This window comes from Oncorhynchus clarkii, chromosome 13 (genome assembly GCF_045791955.1).
Source record: "Oncorhynchus clarkii lewisi isolate Uvic-CL-2024 chromosome 13, UVic_Ocla_1.0, whole genome shotgun sequence".
Lineage (NCBI taxonomy): Eukaryota > Metazoa > Chordata > Actinopteri > Salmoniformes > Salmonidae > Oncorhynchus > Oncorhynchus clarkii.
The window spans coordinates 35,204,486-35,221,970 of NC_092159.1; the positions used below are offsets into that span (position 1 = coordinate 35,204,486).

The window sequence follows — 17,485 nt, forward strand, 5'->3', positions numbered from 1 at the left end:
TCCCTCTATCCCTCCCTCTATCCTTCCACAGCACTCTCTCTGGGCTCAATCAATCAATCAATCAATCAAATGTATTTATAAATCTATTTTTTACATCAGCAGATGTCACAAAGTGCAGTACAGAAACCCGGCCTAAAACCACAAACAGCAAGCAATGCAGATGTAGAAGCACAGTGGCTAGGAAAAACTCCCTAGAAAGGCAGGAACCTAGGAAAAAAACCTAGAGAAGAACCAGGCTCTGAGGGGTGGCCAGTCCTCTTCTGGCTGTGCCGGATGGAGATTATAAGAGTACATGGCCATTTAAGGCAAGATGTTCTCCACAACTCGCATCAAACCAGAAACCAAATGCATATTTTATAATGCTGTAACTACACTATCTTACTTGAACATTTTACGCCCCTCTATACCCTCTCCCTCATCTCTCCCTTCCCTCCCTTTTTACCACGCTCTCTCTGGGCTCCACAACAAGTATCAAATCGGAACCAAGGTAATATTTTGTGGGGATCTGTTTTGAATTCAGCGGCGAGGATAGAAGAATATCCACCTCCCAACTATACTTGAAAAATGAATCACTGAGAAACTGGATACTCCAGAGATATTAGCTCTATCATCCAAAGACACACAAAAGTCCACATATGACACTCAGAAATGGGGAATACCATTTGAATGAAATCACTTTTTGACAGCATCCCTTTTCCTTTTAACAAAACGTTCATGTTTGCCCGCGGAAGAAGTGGTCATAAAGTGACTTTATGGACGTGAGTGCCAAGACATTCAGGAGATAAAGGTGCTCAAATGTGACCCATTTAGCATACCCCAGTATACCATGAAACATGTCTCCACCACTGGAAAATGCTGGAGGAAACGGGTACAAAGTATCTATATCCACAGTAAAATGAGTCCTAAATCGACATAACCTGAAAGGCCGCTCAGCCAGGAAGAAGCCACGACTCCAAAACCGCCATAAGAAAGCCAGACTACGGTTTGCAACTGCACATGGGGACAAAGATTGTCCTTTTTTGAGAAATGTCCTCTGGTCTGATGAAGCAAAAATATAACTGTTTGGCTATAATGACCATCGTTATGTTAGGAAGGAAAAGGGGGAGGCTTGCTAGCCGAAGAACACCATCCCATCCGTGAAGCACCGGAGGGACTGGTGCACTTCACAAAATAGATGGCATCATGAGGTAGGAAAATAAAGTGGATATATTGAAGCAACATCTCAAGACATCAGTCAGGAAGTTAAAGCTTGGTCGCAAATGGGTCTTCCAAATGGACAATGACCCCAAGCATACTTCCAAAGTTGTGGCAAAATGGCTTAAGGACAACAAAGCCATGGTATTGGAGTGGCCATCACAAAGCCCTGACCTCATTCCTATATAAAATTTGTGGGCAGTACTGAAAAAAATGTGTGTGAGCAATAAGGCTGACAAACCTGACTCAGTTACACCAGCTCTGTCAGGAGGAATGGGCCAAAGTTCACCCAATTTATTGTAGGAAGCTTGTGGAAAGCTACCAGAAACATTTGACCCAAGTTAAACAATTTAAAGGCAATGCTACCAAATATGAATTGAGTGTACGTAAACTTCTGACCCACTGGGAATGTGATGAAAGAAATAAAAGCTGAAATAAATCATTCTCTCTACTATTATTCTGATATTTCACATTCTGAAAATAAAGTGGTGATCCTAACTGACCTAAGACGGGGAGTTTGTGCTAGGATTAAAAGTCAGGAATTGTGAAAAACTGAGATTAAATGTATTTGGCTATGTAAACTTCCGACTTCAACTGTACAGTATGTGAATATGAACAAAAAAAATGAACTGTCATTAAAAAAAAGTATTATACAGTTGTTTGACAGCCCTGTTCGTAAGCTTTTAAACAATTTCAATCTCAACCGTTTCTCTTTCCCAATGATGGAAGACATGGATGTCTCATGGTCTGGTGGGGTATGTAAAATGGGTCAACTTTGAGCATCTTTATCTCTTGTTTTTACATTCAGGCCCAAAACGTCACTTTTTGAGCACTTCTGCAACGGGCAAATACGTATGGAAGGTTTCGTTCAAATCAAAAGTGGTTCTGTCAAGAAGTGATTGAATTTTTACCCAAATACAAGTTTGAGAAGAAAGAAAAATAAGAAAATACGTTTTAACAACTTGGGCCAATTGACACAAACCAAGGATCTTCTCATTCAGAGATTTTTCTCTTTCAGAGGGTCAGTCATTTGCTCTCAGAAACAGTGAGCCATGACCTTGGTTTCCATCTGAGTATGGAAAGGCATGTTTTGATGTGGTGGCCAGGATAAGAAATTATAAAAAATGAGTCTCGATTGAGCTAGAAAACCAAGCGATTTTCCTTCCAAAGAGAGCCTTTTTGTAAAGCATTTCTCTCTCTTTCTCCTTGTAAGAATGACTTTTCAAGCACTTTACAGTTGCTGAGGTTCATCTTTTTAACCGGCCATTTTAACAACCAGTTAATTATTTCTGTACATTTGGCTCTTTTTCTCCATTTCATAAGAGATGGCCAGGGTTACTCTAGCTAGGTTTCTTCTAAGTGCTATAGGAACAAGGTCATGTATCTCTCGTATCACGAAAATAACCTGTAATTCAGCTGATATTTGCATCCCCCTTACTTTCACAAAACACGCTGACCCCAGTGGCCCCCCAGTAAACGAGTCGAGCATGAAAGAGTGTGTCAAAACAAAGATAAACAAACACGTACAGACGTTAAGATTACAAGACAGCTCTGGCCTCTTCCACACGTCCTCTGGCCCATTTACGGAGATAATGAGACTAGGCTTTCACTGGCTCGGAACCTCCCAACGTAGTGTGTGCATGTACGTGTGTGTGCTACCCTTCCTCATCATGCCTGCAGTGTGTACTCGGTACACCCTCATAGCCGCTGCCTGGCTCCTCCAGATGTGCAGAGGCTAACAGTAGCTAATCCGCGCCACATGCTAACAGCTAACTCAAGCCATCACCATTACCCTTGGCCTAGCTGAGTTCTCCGACGGAGATGTCACGTAACCACTTTTCTCGCAGGTAAAAGCTCTTGTTATCATTCGGAGGTGTTTGGACAAGGGGTTTGGGGGGATTTGCTTGTAAAAAAATAATAATTATTGATTTCACGCAATGCAACCGCCCATATGGTCACGGATTTAGAAATGTACACACACACCCAATTCACACACGTACATGAAGATATACTGAAGCTGTCTTTCCCATACAGCTATGTAGCTTATAACAGGTCACACACCCCCCTCTTCTTTCACCCTTGCCCTCAGCCACATGTGCACAGCCTGAGCGATGAGCGGGGTGATAAGGGAGGTGTGAGGCAAGCGATTGATCAACATGTCAAACCCACTCTGCTGTCAGATAGGGGAGGCTCTTCCACTGCATCTCAAATGGCTCCCTATATAGTGCACTAATTTTGACCTATCCCTAAATACAGAATAACATGCCATTTGGGACTAGGGCTGTGCGGTAAACTGTATTTTACGATATACCGGTATTGATGCACGGACCGGGCCGGTGTGTGTTTTTTACTTTACATTCTATAACGGTATTTGAATGTTTAGGTGTGTTAAATGTTATACGCTGTGTGTAACATCCATTTTTGTTAGTTTACTTCGCTACTTGAGTCATCTCTCTCCACTCTTTCTCTCGGTGCCACTTTCCACACAGACCTAGCCACGCCCCCTGTCACTCAAGGAGCGCATTTGATGTTCCTCAACCAAGAGACACTTGCCTTCAGTCTGCATGGTCAATGCAGCACATGCAACAATGTTGATGACATAAATGCTGTTTTCACTTTGCATCTTAATATAAATCCACTAGCGTTCTATATTGACACTATTCATTTGTGTTTCTTACATCTGCAAACGGCAAGTTGGGTCTGAAAAATGTTAGCCGCAAATGCTAATCGCTAGCTAGCTAGCTAATAAATGTACTGAGTCAGAGCAAATGTAACTAACTACACAGCCTGATAATGCCAGTGATGGTGTAGACTTAAAATCAGTATGTTGTTTGCACAACAGTATTTTCTAAATCAAAGAGAAACACGTGAAGCATGAAAATGTTAGCTACATTAAGTTGCTATGAGAAAACATGAAATGTAGCCAAAGATTATAGGGTCCTCTAGGAAACACTTGTCAACAACACTCTGGTTCCTAACCTGTCACAATAACTCCTCCTGGCATTTTCACTCATTGTCATGTCAAATAACACTGTATTCAAAGAGCCCACTATTATATTCTAACTATAGAATTAGAATTGCCATAATGCCAACAGTTCACCCAAATGTTTTTCTCTAAATCGCAAGTCAAATCACAATTGCAACATTTGGTTACAAATAAGGCCTAGATTGTTTGCCGATATCTTGCAGCCCTATGTGGCAGTGTGGAAATGACCCCAAATGAGTGCAGGAAATTGATGAAAATGCTGAACATGATTTTTGGTTGAATTGAACAGTATAAAACAATCAGGATGGAGAAGACCCATTGAAATCACTTAGAATGTATATGTTGCCTCTGTAGGGTCATGTGCTACTCATGAGGAACATTTTGAACTTTTATTATTAAAAAAACATAAAATACTGTCATACCGTAATTCTTTTTTGAAATACCATCCTAGGATATTTTGGCCTTATCGCACAGGCCAGCTCTTCAAAGTGGAACTCTTTAATGGGTTCGTTACACCATCGAGAGGAGTGTGTGGTGTAATGAACCCATAGCAGAGCTGCAATACATGCTGGGAGTCCGACATCCTACATACCCATGCACATAACCATGATAAGCAGCTAACCCTTCACTGCTGTTTGTAGGGACAGGGAGAGAAACGCACACAGGGACACGGTCCGTTCTTCTCTCTCCTCTCAGCTAGTTGATGTTCTGAAGTGTATTATATTAATGGAAGTGACAGAAATGTCACAAGTCGACTCCTCCGACTGTCTTGTGTGAAAAACACGATACTGGGCAGCTTCTTCCTGTGGCTATCAATCTATGTCATTAGTGGTTAGGCTAATCCGCTAATGAGCTTGTGTGTGTGTGTGTGTGTTGTGCTGCAGCAGAGAGCTAGATAGCCCATCCTCCATTTGTGGAGGAGAAGGTAATTACTGTAACGGAGTTGACCTAACGCTAATGACTTGTATTCTGTCACCTCGAAGCAACTGATCTCATAAAGGAAATAACGTAACATAATGACGGCTGGTGTGAGATTCACAATGATACTTAATTGGTAGAAACACCATGAGGCCAATGTCTCTGGTAATCCTCAGTTAAAAAGGGGGTGGGGGGGGCTGCTATGTCTATGTTGAAGGGGGGGGGGTCAGGGATGAAAGGGAAATACATAGTTTAGTGCTTTGAAGTTACAGTTAGGTTTTCCCACGCATTTCCTCCCATCACATCATAAACCTCTTCAACCCCCCCCCAAATCCCCCCATCCCAGCACCACTTGGACTCCAAAGACCAATGCTAATTGCTCTTATCAAGGACACCATGTAATCTCCTCTCGTTAACTCAAGTTCATCGGGCCGCAATTCATTTGAGGGTTGTAAAAGTAGCTTAGAATTCAATTTCTTCAATATCTACTCAATTTGTCATCAGAACACTACAATTATCTCTTTGTATGTGAATGATAAGGTGTATTGCCCTAAACTTGCCATATCAATGTGCAACTGAATTTCACTTGTACAAAATAGCCAATTCTTTCTCACTTCTCCTTAAAGCCATAGTGATGAAACTGCCATGTCCGTTTACGATATTACAAAGATGTTACTTCAAACAATGAACACTCCCCCCCCCCCCCCCCCCCCCCCCCTCGGACATCATTGCACACACGATAGCACAGCAGAGTATGTACTACGGTTACATTTTTACCACGATGTGGGATGCTCATTTCCTCAAAACAAAACTGACCGCCCCGTGCCTGGGGTGCTGTTTCACCTATCGCGGATCTCATTTTTAACCAAAGCCAATTTGAGGGTTGACCTTTTTAAAGGTGGTTTAAAAAATGTGTAAGTGTTCCTAATTGGCATCATCAGGTCCAATATGTTGGGATATGAATCACTGTTTCCCCTACCCATGCCCAGGAAGAGCCCGGGTCGGTCGGCCGCTCTCAAAGTGGGCATCGGTTCAGACGTTTTAGCTCTTAAGAGCAAGAAGAATTACCGCCTGGTCTACACCCAGCAAAAAGCCCTCGTCCTTCACAGCCTTCCTTCACAGCCTTCCTTCACAGTTTCCAGAAAGTGATTAGTGGCGTTTTAATGTTTAAAAGTGTCAGTGCGTTTCTCAAAGTCAGATCCAGCCAGGACGTATTCCGCAAGATGAGAAATTAGCAAGAAAAATGGCTTCACTTCCATGCCTTTCTCTGTAGAACTCCATGAGTCATCGGGTTGTCCAGGGCTCGTGTTCAAAAGGTAGGAGCGCTAATCTAGGATCATTTACCTTCTGTGTAATCTTACTCATTCGGATCAGTTTGGCCTTTTAGATCTTATCCGAGCACTCCTACTGGGAGACTATTTGTGAACACAGGCCCTGGCTTCATCATCTAGTTCTTGGTGTGCTGTTTCTTGCCAATTGACACACATTCCATGAAGGGTTATCTGTAGGAGTAAAGAGTGCTGGCCCATGTGTTGAAATAGTGTCACTGAACAGGCAGCTTAAGGTTACTGACCTGATTTGACATTTTAGGTTGATAACGAGACCCTTTAGAACTGCCGTGCACCTCATCTGTTGGAAAGCAGTGTTTTAATGCTTATAGTGCGAAACCTGTGAGACTGACTCCGAGCCAACAGTCGAAAGGGCACATTCTCAAAAGCAAGCGCAGGCCAGCTGGAAAGTGTCTTTACGGAAATTTTAATCTCTCATTGTCCCAGTCCGTCATCCCAACATGTTTCAAAGCTGACCACCATTGTCCCTGTTCCCAAGAGCTCTGAGGAAGCCTGCCTGAGTGACTATCGCCCTGTAGCACTCACATCTGTAATTATGAGGTGCTTTGAAAGGCTGGTCATGACACACATCAACACCATCATCCCAGACACCCTAGACCTCCCTAGACACTCCAATTCATGTACCGCCCGAACACATTCACAGAGGATGCAATGTCAGTTACACTTCACACTGCCCTCTCCCACCTGGACAAGAGGGGAAATAAATGAGAATGCTATTTATAGACTGCAACTCAGTGTTCAACACCATAGTCCCTTCCAAGCTCATCATCAAGCTAAGGACCCTTGGAGTGAACCACTCCCTCTGCAACTGGATCCTGGACTTCCTGACGGGCTGGTCCCAGGTGGTGAGGGTAGGCAGCAACACCTCCTCCCCACTGACCCTCAACATGAGGGCTCCTCTGAGGTGTGTGCTTAGTCCCCTCCTGTACTCCCTGTTCATCCACGACAGGGGTAAACCAACTACGACTCCTGATCACGGACGGCGATGAGACAGACTACAGGGAGGAGGTCAGACACTTAGCAGTGTGGTGTCAGGACAACAACCTCTCCCTCAACGTCAATAAAACCAAGGAGCTGATTGTGGACTGTCGGAGAGAGGGGGGAGAGCATGCTACCATCCTTATCGACAGGGCTGTTGTGAAGCATGTCGAGAGCTTCAAGTTCCTTGGCATCCACATCACTAAGGACATGGTCCACACACATCTGCACAGTCGTGAAAAAGGCATGGCAGCACTTCTTCCCCCTCAGGAGGCTCAAAATATTTGGCATGGGCCCTTGTATCCTCTTATACAGATGCACCATCGAGAGCATCTTGACTGGCTGCATCATCTCTTGGTATGGCAAATGCACCGCCCTTGACTGCAAAGCTCTACAGACAGTGGTGCGGACAGCCTAGTGCATCACTGGGGCCGAGTTCCCTGCCATCCAGGACCTCTATCATGCGGTGTCAGAGGAAGGCCCGAAAAATTGTCAGACTCCATCCACCCAAGCTATAGACTATTCACTCTGCTACCGTCAGGCAAACAGTACCAGGGCATCGGCTCTCGGACCAACAAGCTCAGGGACAGCTTCTACCCCCAAGCCATAATTCTGCTAAATAGCCAGACTGCTAAATAGTCAATGAATGGTACCCAAACTATCTGCACTGACTCTATCTGTGATTGACCCTACGCACTAGACTATACATACACACAATATACACACTCACTCACACACAACTACATTGACATTCCCGCAGAAAAACCGCGCGCACACACACACCAACACGACACAAACATACATATGCATTACGCGCGCACACGCACACACACACTTTTACACTCATCCTTTGCTGCGGCTACTCTGTTCTTTATTTTAATCATATTATTATCTATCCTGATGTCTAGTCACTTTACCCTGCCTTCATGTACATATCTACCTCAAATAACTTGTATGTCTGCACATTGATTTGGTACTGGTACTCCTGTATATAGCTCCATTCTTGTGTTTTATTTGATTTCTCTTGTGTTACTAGTTTTATTATTTTTAAACATTGCATCATTGGGAAGGGCTCATAAAGCAAGCATTTCACGGTATAGTCTACACCAGTTATATTCGGCGCAGGTGACAAATAACATGTGATTTCAATCAGTCAAAGATCAGACAGACTGTGTGCACATGTGACTGTTACATTGTAGGCCTTCACCTCGACCCTATGAGAGCTCTGAGCAGTGTCTCAGAAACAAAGGCAATATTTGGCTGTTCCACTTTCCTGAATGTCTTGTTGTGCAAAACGTGTTTCTATACTTAATCATCAACTGACCTCGAACGAAATTATGTTGTGAAATGGTAATAGGAAAACTGGGCTAAAGGCAATGATGTAAGTGTAAATAATAGCAAATTGCTTTGTCGTACATTTACAATGAAGTCAATTTTCATTACGCAACTTGCCAGGCGCTGCTCGCTCGCTTACATACCCATCAGGAAATTGTAATATCCTATGAAAGGGCCCGTATCTGTGGCTAGCACCCCTGCCGCCACTCTCAATGGATTTAATGCCTCCTATCAATTAACAAATGTGTATTTATTTGATGTGTGGTCTTTTATCCCGAGCAGCTAATATTTTAAACTGACGAAAATCAATACCCAGGCACTTTCACGTCAAGGGAAAAAAATGGGATCAGCCAAGGCATTAAAGAAGAGGTTGATACATTGTTCTGCTTACGAATGTGGCCATCTTTCACTCGCTGACAGCAACCTTGGTTTAGCTCGTTGACTGATGCAGAGTGGCGCCACGACTTGACTATTCATTGCCTTATGTGTACACTGCTCTACCCCCTAGCAAGTGTGTGTGCAACCTGCCCAGGGAAGTGAAACCAAGGAGGGGGAGGGCTTCCTACCGGATTACAGGAGAACATTGGGGTGATTCCAGTTGCAAGGTGCAGAAGAGCGAAGTGAGAAGTTGAGCGTGTGTTGGGCCAGCACGAGGTGAGGCTTGCCTGGTTTGTTGGGTTCACAGAGAGTTCAGCTGCACTGTGAAAGGTGTGTGTGTGTGTGTGTAATTGGTGGGCAGTCAATGGGAGTATTTACGGTACAGGGACAGGGATGGATGGAAAGGTTGAACAATATTGACAAGTGTCTTGTTTTGTCTCAGAACAACAGCCGCCACACTTGTTTTCAGTAAATAAATGATTCTGCATTCAGGCTTAACACTACTGATTTGTCACTTATATTTTAAACTGTTCAAACCTTTTTTTGTTTTTGAATAGAATGAAACTTTATTAAAGCTGCAATATGCTTTTTTTTGGGGCGACCTGACCAAATTCACATAGAAATATAAGTTCTAGCTCTGTAATTCTCATTGAAATCAAGTCTAAAAAGCGGTAAATCTGTTCTCTGTGTGCTATTTCTATGCTTAATGTTCTTACGTTTTGTTTTTGCGTCTCGGGGCTCCGAGTAGCGCAGGGGTCTAAGGCACTGCATCTCAGTGTTTGAGGCGACACTACAGACACCCTGGTTCGATTCCAGGCTGTATCACAACCGACCGGAATTGGGAGGCCCATAGGGCGGCACACAATTGGGCCAGCGTTGTCCGGGTTTGGCCGGTGTAGGCCGTCATTGTAAATAAGATTTTGTTCTTAACTGACTTGCCTAGTTAAATTTAAAATAAAAAAATGACCCCCGGTTTTGTAGACCAGTTTCAAACAGCTGAAAATATACTGAACAAAAATAGAAATGCAACAAATTCAAAGTTTTTACTTAGTTACAGTTCATATAAGGAATTTCACATGACTGGGAATACAGATATGCATCTTTTGGCCACAAATACCTTAAAAAAAATAGAAAGGGCGTAAATCAGAAAACCAGTCAGTAACTGGTGTGACCACCAATATTCTTTTAAAAATATATATTTTTAAATAAATGTAACCTTTATTTATCTTGCCTCATATAGCGTGACACATCTCCTTATCAGGCTGTTGATTGTGGCCTGTGGAATATTGACCCTCTCCTCTTCAATGGCTGGGCGAAGTTGCTGGATATTGGCGGCAAGTGGAACACGCTGTCGTACACGTCAATCCAGAGCATCCCAAACATGCTCAATGGGTGACATGTCTTGTGAGCATGCAGGCCATGGAAGAACTGGGACATTTTTAGCTTCCATGAATTGTGTACAGATCCTTGCGACATGGGGCCGTGCATTATCATGCTGAAACATGAGGTGACGGCAGCAGATGAATGGCACGACCATGGGCCTCGAAATCTCGTCACGGTATCTCTGTGCAACCAAACTGCCATCGATAAAATGCAATTGTGTTTGTTGTCCATAGCTTATGCCTGCCCATGTCATAACCCCAACTCCACCATGGGGCACTCTGTTCACAACGTTGACATCAGCAAACAGCTCGCCCACACGACGCCATATACGTGGTCAACAACATCAAATACCCCCCTATATTATATGTATGTACTCTTATTCCATTCCTTTACTTAGATTTATGTGTTTTGGGTAGTTGTTGGGAAATTGTTAGATTACATGTTAGATATTAGCTGCGGTCATCCCTCTCTTCAAAGGGGGAACACACTCTTGACCCAAACTGCTTCAGACCTATATCTATCCTACCCTGCCTTTCTAAGGTCTTCGAAAGCCAAGTTAACAAACAGATTACCGACCATTTCGTATCCCACCGTACCTTCTCCGCTATGCAATCTGGTTTCAGAGCTGGTCATGGGTGCACCTCAGCCACGCTCAAGGTTGTAAACGATATCTTAACCGCCATCGATAAGAAACAATACTGTGTAGCCGTATTCATTGACCTGGCCAAGGCTTTCAACTCTGTCAATCACCACATCCTCATCGGCAGACTCAAGTCTTGGTTTCTCAAATGATTGCCTCGCCTGGTTCACCTACTACTTCTCCGACAGAGTTCACTGTGTCAAATCTGAGGGCCTGTTTTCCGGACCTCTGGCAGTCTCTATGGGGGTGCCACAGGGTTCAATTCTTGGGCCGACTCTCTTCTCTGTATATATCAATGATGTAGCTCTTGCTGCTGGTGAGTCTCTGATCCACCTCTACGCAGACAACACCATTCTGTATACATCTGGCCCTTCTTTGGACACTGTGTTAACAACCCTCCAGGCAAGCTTCAATGCCATACAACTCTCCTTCCGTGGCCTCCAATTGCTCTTAAATACAAGTAAAACTAAATGCATGCTCTTCAACCGATTGCTGCCTGCACCTGCCTGCCCGTCCAGCATCACTACTCTGGACGGTTCTGACTAGAATATGTGGACAACTACAAATACCTAGGTGTCTGGTTAGACTGTAAACTCTCCTTCCAGACTCACACAAAACATCTCCAATCCAAAGTTAAATCTAAAATTGGCTTCCTATTTCGCAACAAAGCCTCCTTCACTCACGCTGCCAAACATACCCTCGTAAAACTGACCATCTTACCGATCCTCGACTTTGGCGATGTCATTTCCAAAATAGCCTCCAACACCCTACTCAACAAATTGGATGCAGTCTATCACAGTGCCATCCGTTTTGTCACCAAAGCCCCATATACTACCCACCACTGCGACCTGTACACTCTCGTTGGCTGGCCCTCGCTTCATACTCGTCGCCAAACCCACTGGCTCCAGGTCATCTACAAGACCCTGCTAGGTAAAGTCCCGCCTTATCTCTGCTCGCTGGTCACCATAGCTGCACCCACCCGTAGCAAGCGTTCCATCAGGTATATCTCACTTGTCACCCCCAAAGCCAATTGCTCCTTTGGCTGCCTCTCCTTCCAGTTCTCTGCTGCCAATGACTGGAACGAACTACAAAAATCTCTGAAACTGGAAACACTTATATCCCCCACTAGCTTTAAGCACCAGCTGTCAGAGCAGCTCACAGATCACTGCACCTGTACATAGCCCATTATAAATAGCCAAAACAACTACCTCTTCCCCTACTGTATTTATTTAATTATTTTGCTCCTTTGCATCCCAGTATTTCTACTTTGCACACTCATCTACTGTCAAATCTACCATTCCAGTGTTTTAATTGCTATATTTTATTTACTTCGCCACCATGTCCTATTTAAATAAAGGTGAAATAAAAAATACAAAATTGCTGCACTGCCGGAACTAGAAGCACAAGCATTTCGCTACACTCGCAATAACATCTGCTAACCATGTGTATGTGACCAATAACATTTTATTTTATTTGGTCTGTGGTTGAGGCCAGTTGGACGTACTGCCAAATTCTCTAAAACGATATTGGAAGTGGCTTATGGTAGAGAAATTAACATCAAATTATCTGGCAACAGCTCTGGTGGACATTCCTGCAGCCAGCATGCCAATTGCATGCTCCATGAAAACTTCTGTGGCATTGTGTTGTGTGACAAAACTGCACATTTTAGTGGTCTTTTATTGCCCCCATTTACAAACTGAGAACATTTTGAAACCTTCATTAAACTAGGCAAGTCAGCTAAGAACAAATTCTTATTTTCAATGAGGAACAACTGCCTGTTCAGAGGCAGAACGACAAATTTGTACCTTGTCAGCTCGGGGATCTGAACTTGCAACCTTTCGGTTACTAGTCCAACGTTAGGCTACCCTGCCGCCCCGTGTAATGCTCATGCTGATTAAATCAGCTTTGTGATATGTCAGGTGGATGGGTTATCTTGACAAAGGAGAGATGATCTCTAACAGGGATGTAAACTAATTTGTGCACAGAATTGGAGAGAAATACATGTTTTGAGTGTATGGAACATTTATGGGGTATTTTATTTCAACTCATGAAACATGGCACCAACACTTTACATGTTGCGTTTACATTTTTGTTCAGTGTACAATATTTTTGGTTATGGAAAATATATTTCAAAGCTGTTTAGATGGCACAACGATTCTCTACACTATACTTGCATGTTTTGTCACATAAACAAACATTAGGCAAACTATTAGAATTTTAGCAACCAGGAAGTGGCGGCGCGATTTCTGCATAGTGCACTTTTAAAGGGCCATTGGCTGACTTCAGTCATTATATAAATTAATTTTTAAATACCACCCAGTTGCTGTCAAGTCCCACTACAGTCATTAGATCAATTAGGGCTGTACTGTATCATGTAATTATCATGTTCCACTTCAAATCTCATGCAGAATAGATACTTGTCATCTGATGAACACCTTCAACAACATCAAATACTCCCCTCTATGATTTACAAACTGAGAACGTTACATTTGGATTATAACCAGAGGAAGGATAACCTAAGGTAGCAGGCGTCGGTTTACGGGCTTCGTCTCTTCTGCTATCCTTTCCCCCTAAACGGGATGCTTCCGGTTTCAGACACCCAGCTGAGGGTTTAAGGACGGAAAAGTGAGGCTGGGTAGGTGGAGCTAATACGCAGCTGCTGAAACTCGTCAAAAAAAAAACACACAAATTGCAGGGCAGCATTTGGAAACCGAATGAACTGTGAGCAGAGGTCTCTTCACAAGACATGGACGCCGGCCGTCAAGTGTCCTTATGTAACGCAGCGATCACGAAAACAACAGGATGCTCAACAGATTCTCGACGAATCTTAAGCCTGTTGTATTTGAGATGAACTTAGTATAGCGCTCTCCGTCGTCTGTCGAAGAGATCGGATATTACTCCTGGACATGTTATCCGTTCTGGAGCGATTTGGAATTGAAATACCTATTTCCACTTGATTCGGTTGTTGAGGCGACATACTGTACTGTATCTCTAAATATGAGATTGGGGGGGACACGTAACTGACGGTGGGAGCGTGATGGACAAGAAGTTGTCATAGGCGACTTTTCTATGGGATTTGTATTCCACACATGCTTACATTGGAAGGACAAGGCAGATCGACGGGGGGATAGCGTGGTCCACTTGAATCCCTGTGTCGCCCGAGTTGGTCAACAGCTTTGAAACACCATTCAACAACAGTGAATCGCGGACTCATATTCCCAAAACGAGTCGAGCAAATAACAGACGGAATAATTTGTTTTAACATTTATTATTTTTGTTGGTGTAGTTGTTTTTTTCCTAATCACAACAGTTTGTGCCCACTGAATTAAACCACTATATAGGTCGGTTGCGTCACTTCATCGCGCGGGCTGGAGAACAAGAAGTTGTTACGTTGTTGTTGTAATGTTGTTACAACTCTGTTGGGGAGGACACCCTCTGATGCGTTCTTTCCCTGCGACATGTGATGACATCCCTCGTTGCGCTCGGTGTTTTTGAAAACCCCTCTCTCGTCTTCTTTATTCTAACCGGAGGAGATCAGAGGACAGTTGATGTCTATTTCGGGCTTGCAGCTCGTTTTGCGTGATGTACGACAGTGAGGATGTGGTGGGACTCACCCCTAGTCCGAACCGTTTTTTAACTATGGATTACTTCCACCAGAACCGAGGATGTCTAATCCCCAATAAGAGCCTCGTACCTGCGGCGCACCGTCCCTTCAGTTCGTCCATCAGAAATCAACACTGGAATGGATCAAACCACTGTATGTTGCTTTCCACTTTACTTGTTCTCGACCAAGCAGTAATTGATTGTCGTAAGAAATCATGCATGTACGAAAGGCGCATACATAATGTAATCCGTAGATATTGATTGTTGGGCGATATGAGCAAAAGCATTACCCCAAGCTGTTATGTTTCACTCTTCCGTAGGCTTCATGCTCTGTCTCTGTTTGAAGCTATTAGGCCAAACTTACATTTGTCGACAGTTTTTAATTGATTTAATTAATCTGAACTGGTATTCTTAGCCAACTCGTCACGTTATGTCGCCCTGCAACAGTTTATCTTTGCAAAAAAAACATGCAGAATCTATTTGCAACATCGCAGGTAACGTTGTGGCAATCCATTCTCACCGCCGTATTACATTGCTTGCAAAAACTTAAACCATGCCATGCTTGAGGCCCCTTGTGACTCATTACTATGTGGCCATGTCTGTGTTGCTATACTAGTGTTTATGTATACAACGACGAGCTATGTAAAGCCTGGGCCTACTTTCTCACGTGGGAGAAAAATGTAGACTTGACTGTATCGCGTAACTTTGCCAACAAGTACATTTTCAATGATCTTTAATGATCAGTATGACCAAATAGATAGACAATCCTTGCAGTTCTTTGCTTGCATTTTATTTATTTTTTTACAGCCTTCAGTGGAGTCTAATGTCCAAAGACCACATGTAGGATAGTAAAGGCAATGTATTGATAACTTGCTGAATCATTCATCTTAAAAAAAAAAAAAATCGTAGCCAACAAGTCCGTGTCTGTGACTTATGAGGAGAAACTAGGTTTATATTTAGAACATGTCTGCTCCAAATTCACAAGAAGTGTGGTGGAACAATTTTGCCCAGATTCACGCTTCAGTGCTTTTAGAGGTCACCTATCACAAATTGGTGTCAGCACATCAAATGGTTGATGACGTTTTGCCCTTGATACACTACTTTTCCATCCTAACATTCAATTAGACTGTCAATTCGGAAACAACGCCAGGCTATCCATGGTAAATGTGGAATGAGTCGTGCTTGAGTCACCCATGTAACACAAAATCCCTGCTATGGGCTCACAGTGCAACGTGTGACGTTTTGATGGTCATAGTCTGCCTGGAAACTCGGTCCTCCGGCGATTGTTCGGACATGTCAACATTGCTAAGCTTGTGTAAGCCCGTCGGAGGGATCATTTGTTCACTGGCTCAGCTCTGCTTTCTAATGGAGATGGCTACAATTGACCAAAGTATTTATGCCCCTCGGATGGGGGGGGGGCAAAGAGGTTCAGGAAGACACGGAGAGAGTTTAGGATTTAGCCCTAAGCCCAAAGGTAATGTGGTGGCTCCCACAGTAAAAAAAAGTATATACAGTTGAAGTCGGGAAGTTTACATACACCTTAGCCAAATACATTTAAACTCAGTTTTTCACAATTCCTGACATTTAATCTCAGTAAAAAAATTCCCTGTTTTAGGTCAGTTAGGATCACCACTTTTTATATTCAGAATGTGGAATGTCAAAATAATAGTAGAGAGAATGTTGTATTTCTTTCATCACATTCCCAGTGGGTCAGAAGTTTACATACACTCAATTCGTATTTGGTATAATTTCCTTTAAATTGTTTAACCTGGGTCAAATGTTTTGGATAGCCTTCCACAAGCTTCCCACAATAATTTCGGCCCATTCCTCCTGACTGAGCTGATGTAACTGAGTCAGGTTTGTAGGCCTCCTTGCTCGCACACACTTTTTCAGTTCTGCCCACAAATTGTCTATAGGATTGAGGTCAGGGCTTTGTGATGGCCACTCCAATACCTTGACTTTGTTGTCCTTATGCCATTTTGCCACAACTTTGGAAGTATGCTTGGGGTCATTGTCCATTTGGAAGACCAAGCTTTAACTTCCTGAGATGTTGCCATCTAGATGATGTCATCTATTTTGTGAAGTGCACTAGTCCCTCCTGCAGCAATGCACCCCCACAACATGATGCTGCCACCCCATGCTTCATGGTTTGGATGGTGTTCTTCGGCTTGCAATCCTCCCTCTTTTTCCTCCAAACATAACGATGGTCATTGTGGCCAAACAGTTCTATTTTTGTTCCATCAGACCAGAGGACATTTCTCCAAAAAGTACGATCTTTTGTCCCCATGTGCAGTTGCAAACCGTAGTCTGGCTTTTTGTATGGCGGTTTTGGAGCAGTGACTTCTTTCTTGCTGAGCAGCCTTTCAGGTTATGTTGATATAGGACTCGTTTTACTGTGAATATTGATCATTTTGTACCGGTCTGCTCCAGCATCTTCACAAGGTCCTTTGCTGTTGTTGTCTTTTTCACACCAAAGTACGTTCATCTCTAGGAGACAGAACACATCTCCTTCCTGAGCAGTATGACAGCTGAGTGGTCCCATGGTGTTTATACTTGCGTACTATTGTTTGTACAGATGAACGTGGTACCTTCAAAGGTTTGGAAATTGCTCCCAAGGATAACCAAGACTTGTGAAGGTCTACAATTTTCTTTCTGAGGTCTTGGCTGATTTCTTTTGGTTGTCCCATGATATCAAGCAAAGAAGCACTGAGTTTGAAGGTA

General features: G+C 43.3%; 1 protein-coding gene across 3 annotated transcripts in view; it reads left to right on the top strand.

Moving 5' to 3' along the window:
• Positions 1-17,485, top strand: part of LOC139364581 (retinoic acid receptor alpha-like) — a 192,907-nt gene that overhangs the window by 123,090 nt on the left and 52,332 nt on the right. Inside the window, exon 1 of one of the 3 annotated variants that reach the window (XM_071101442.1) lies at positions 13,814-14,918. The exons of the other annotated variants lie outside the window; for them this stretch is intronic. Coding sequence (XP_070957543.1) covers positions 14,744-14,918 — 175 coding nt within the window. The 5' untranslated portion in view covers positions 13,814-14,743. Of the gene's footprint in view, positions 1-13,813; positions 14,919-17,485 lie in introns of those variants that run through there. 3 annotated transcript variants of the gene reach the window in all.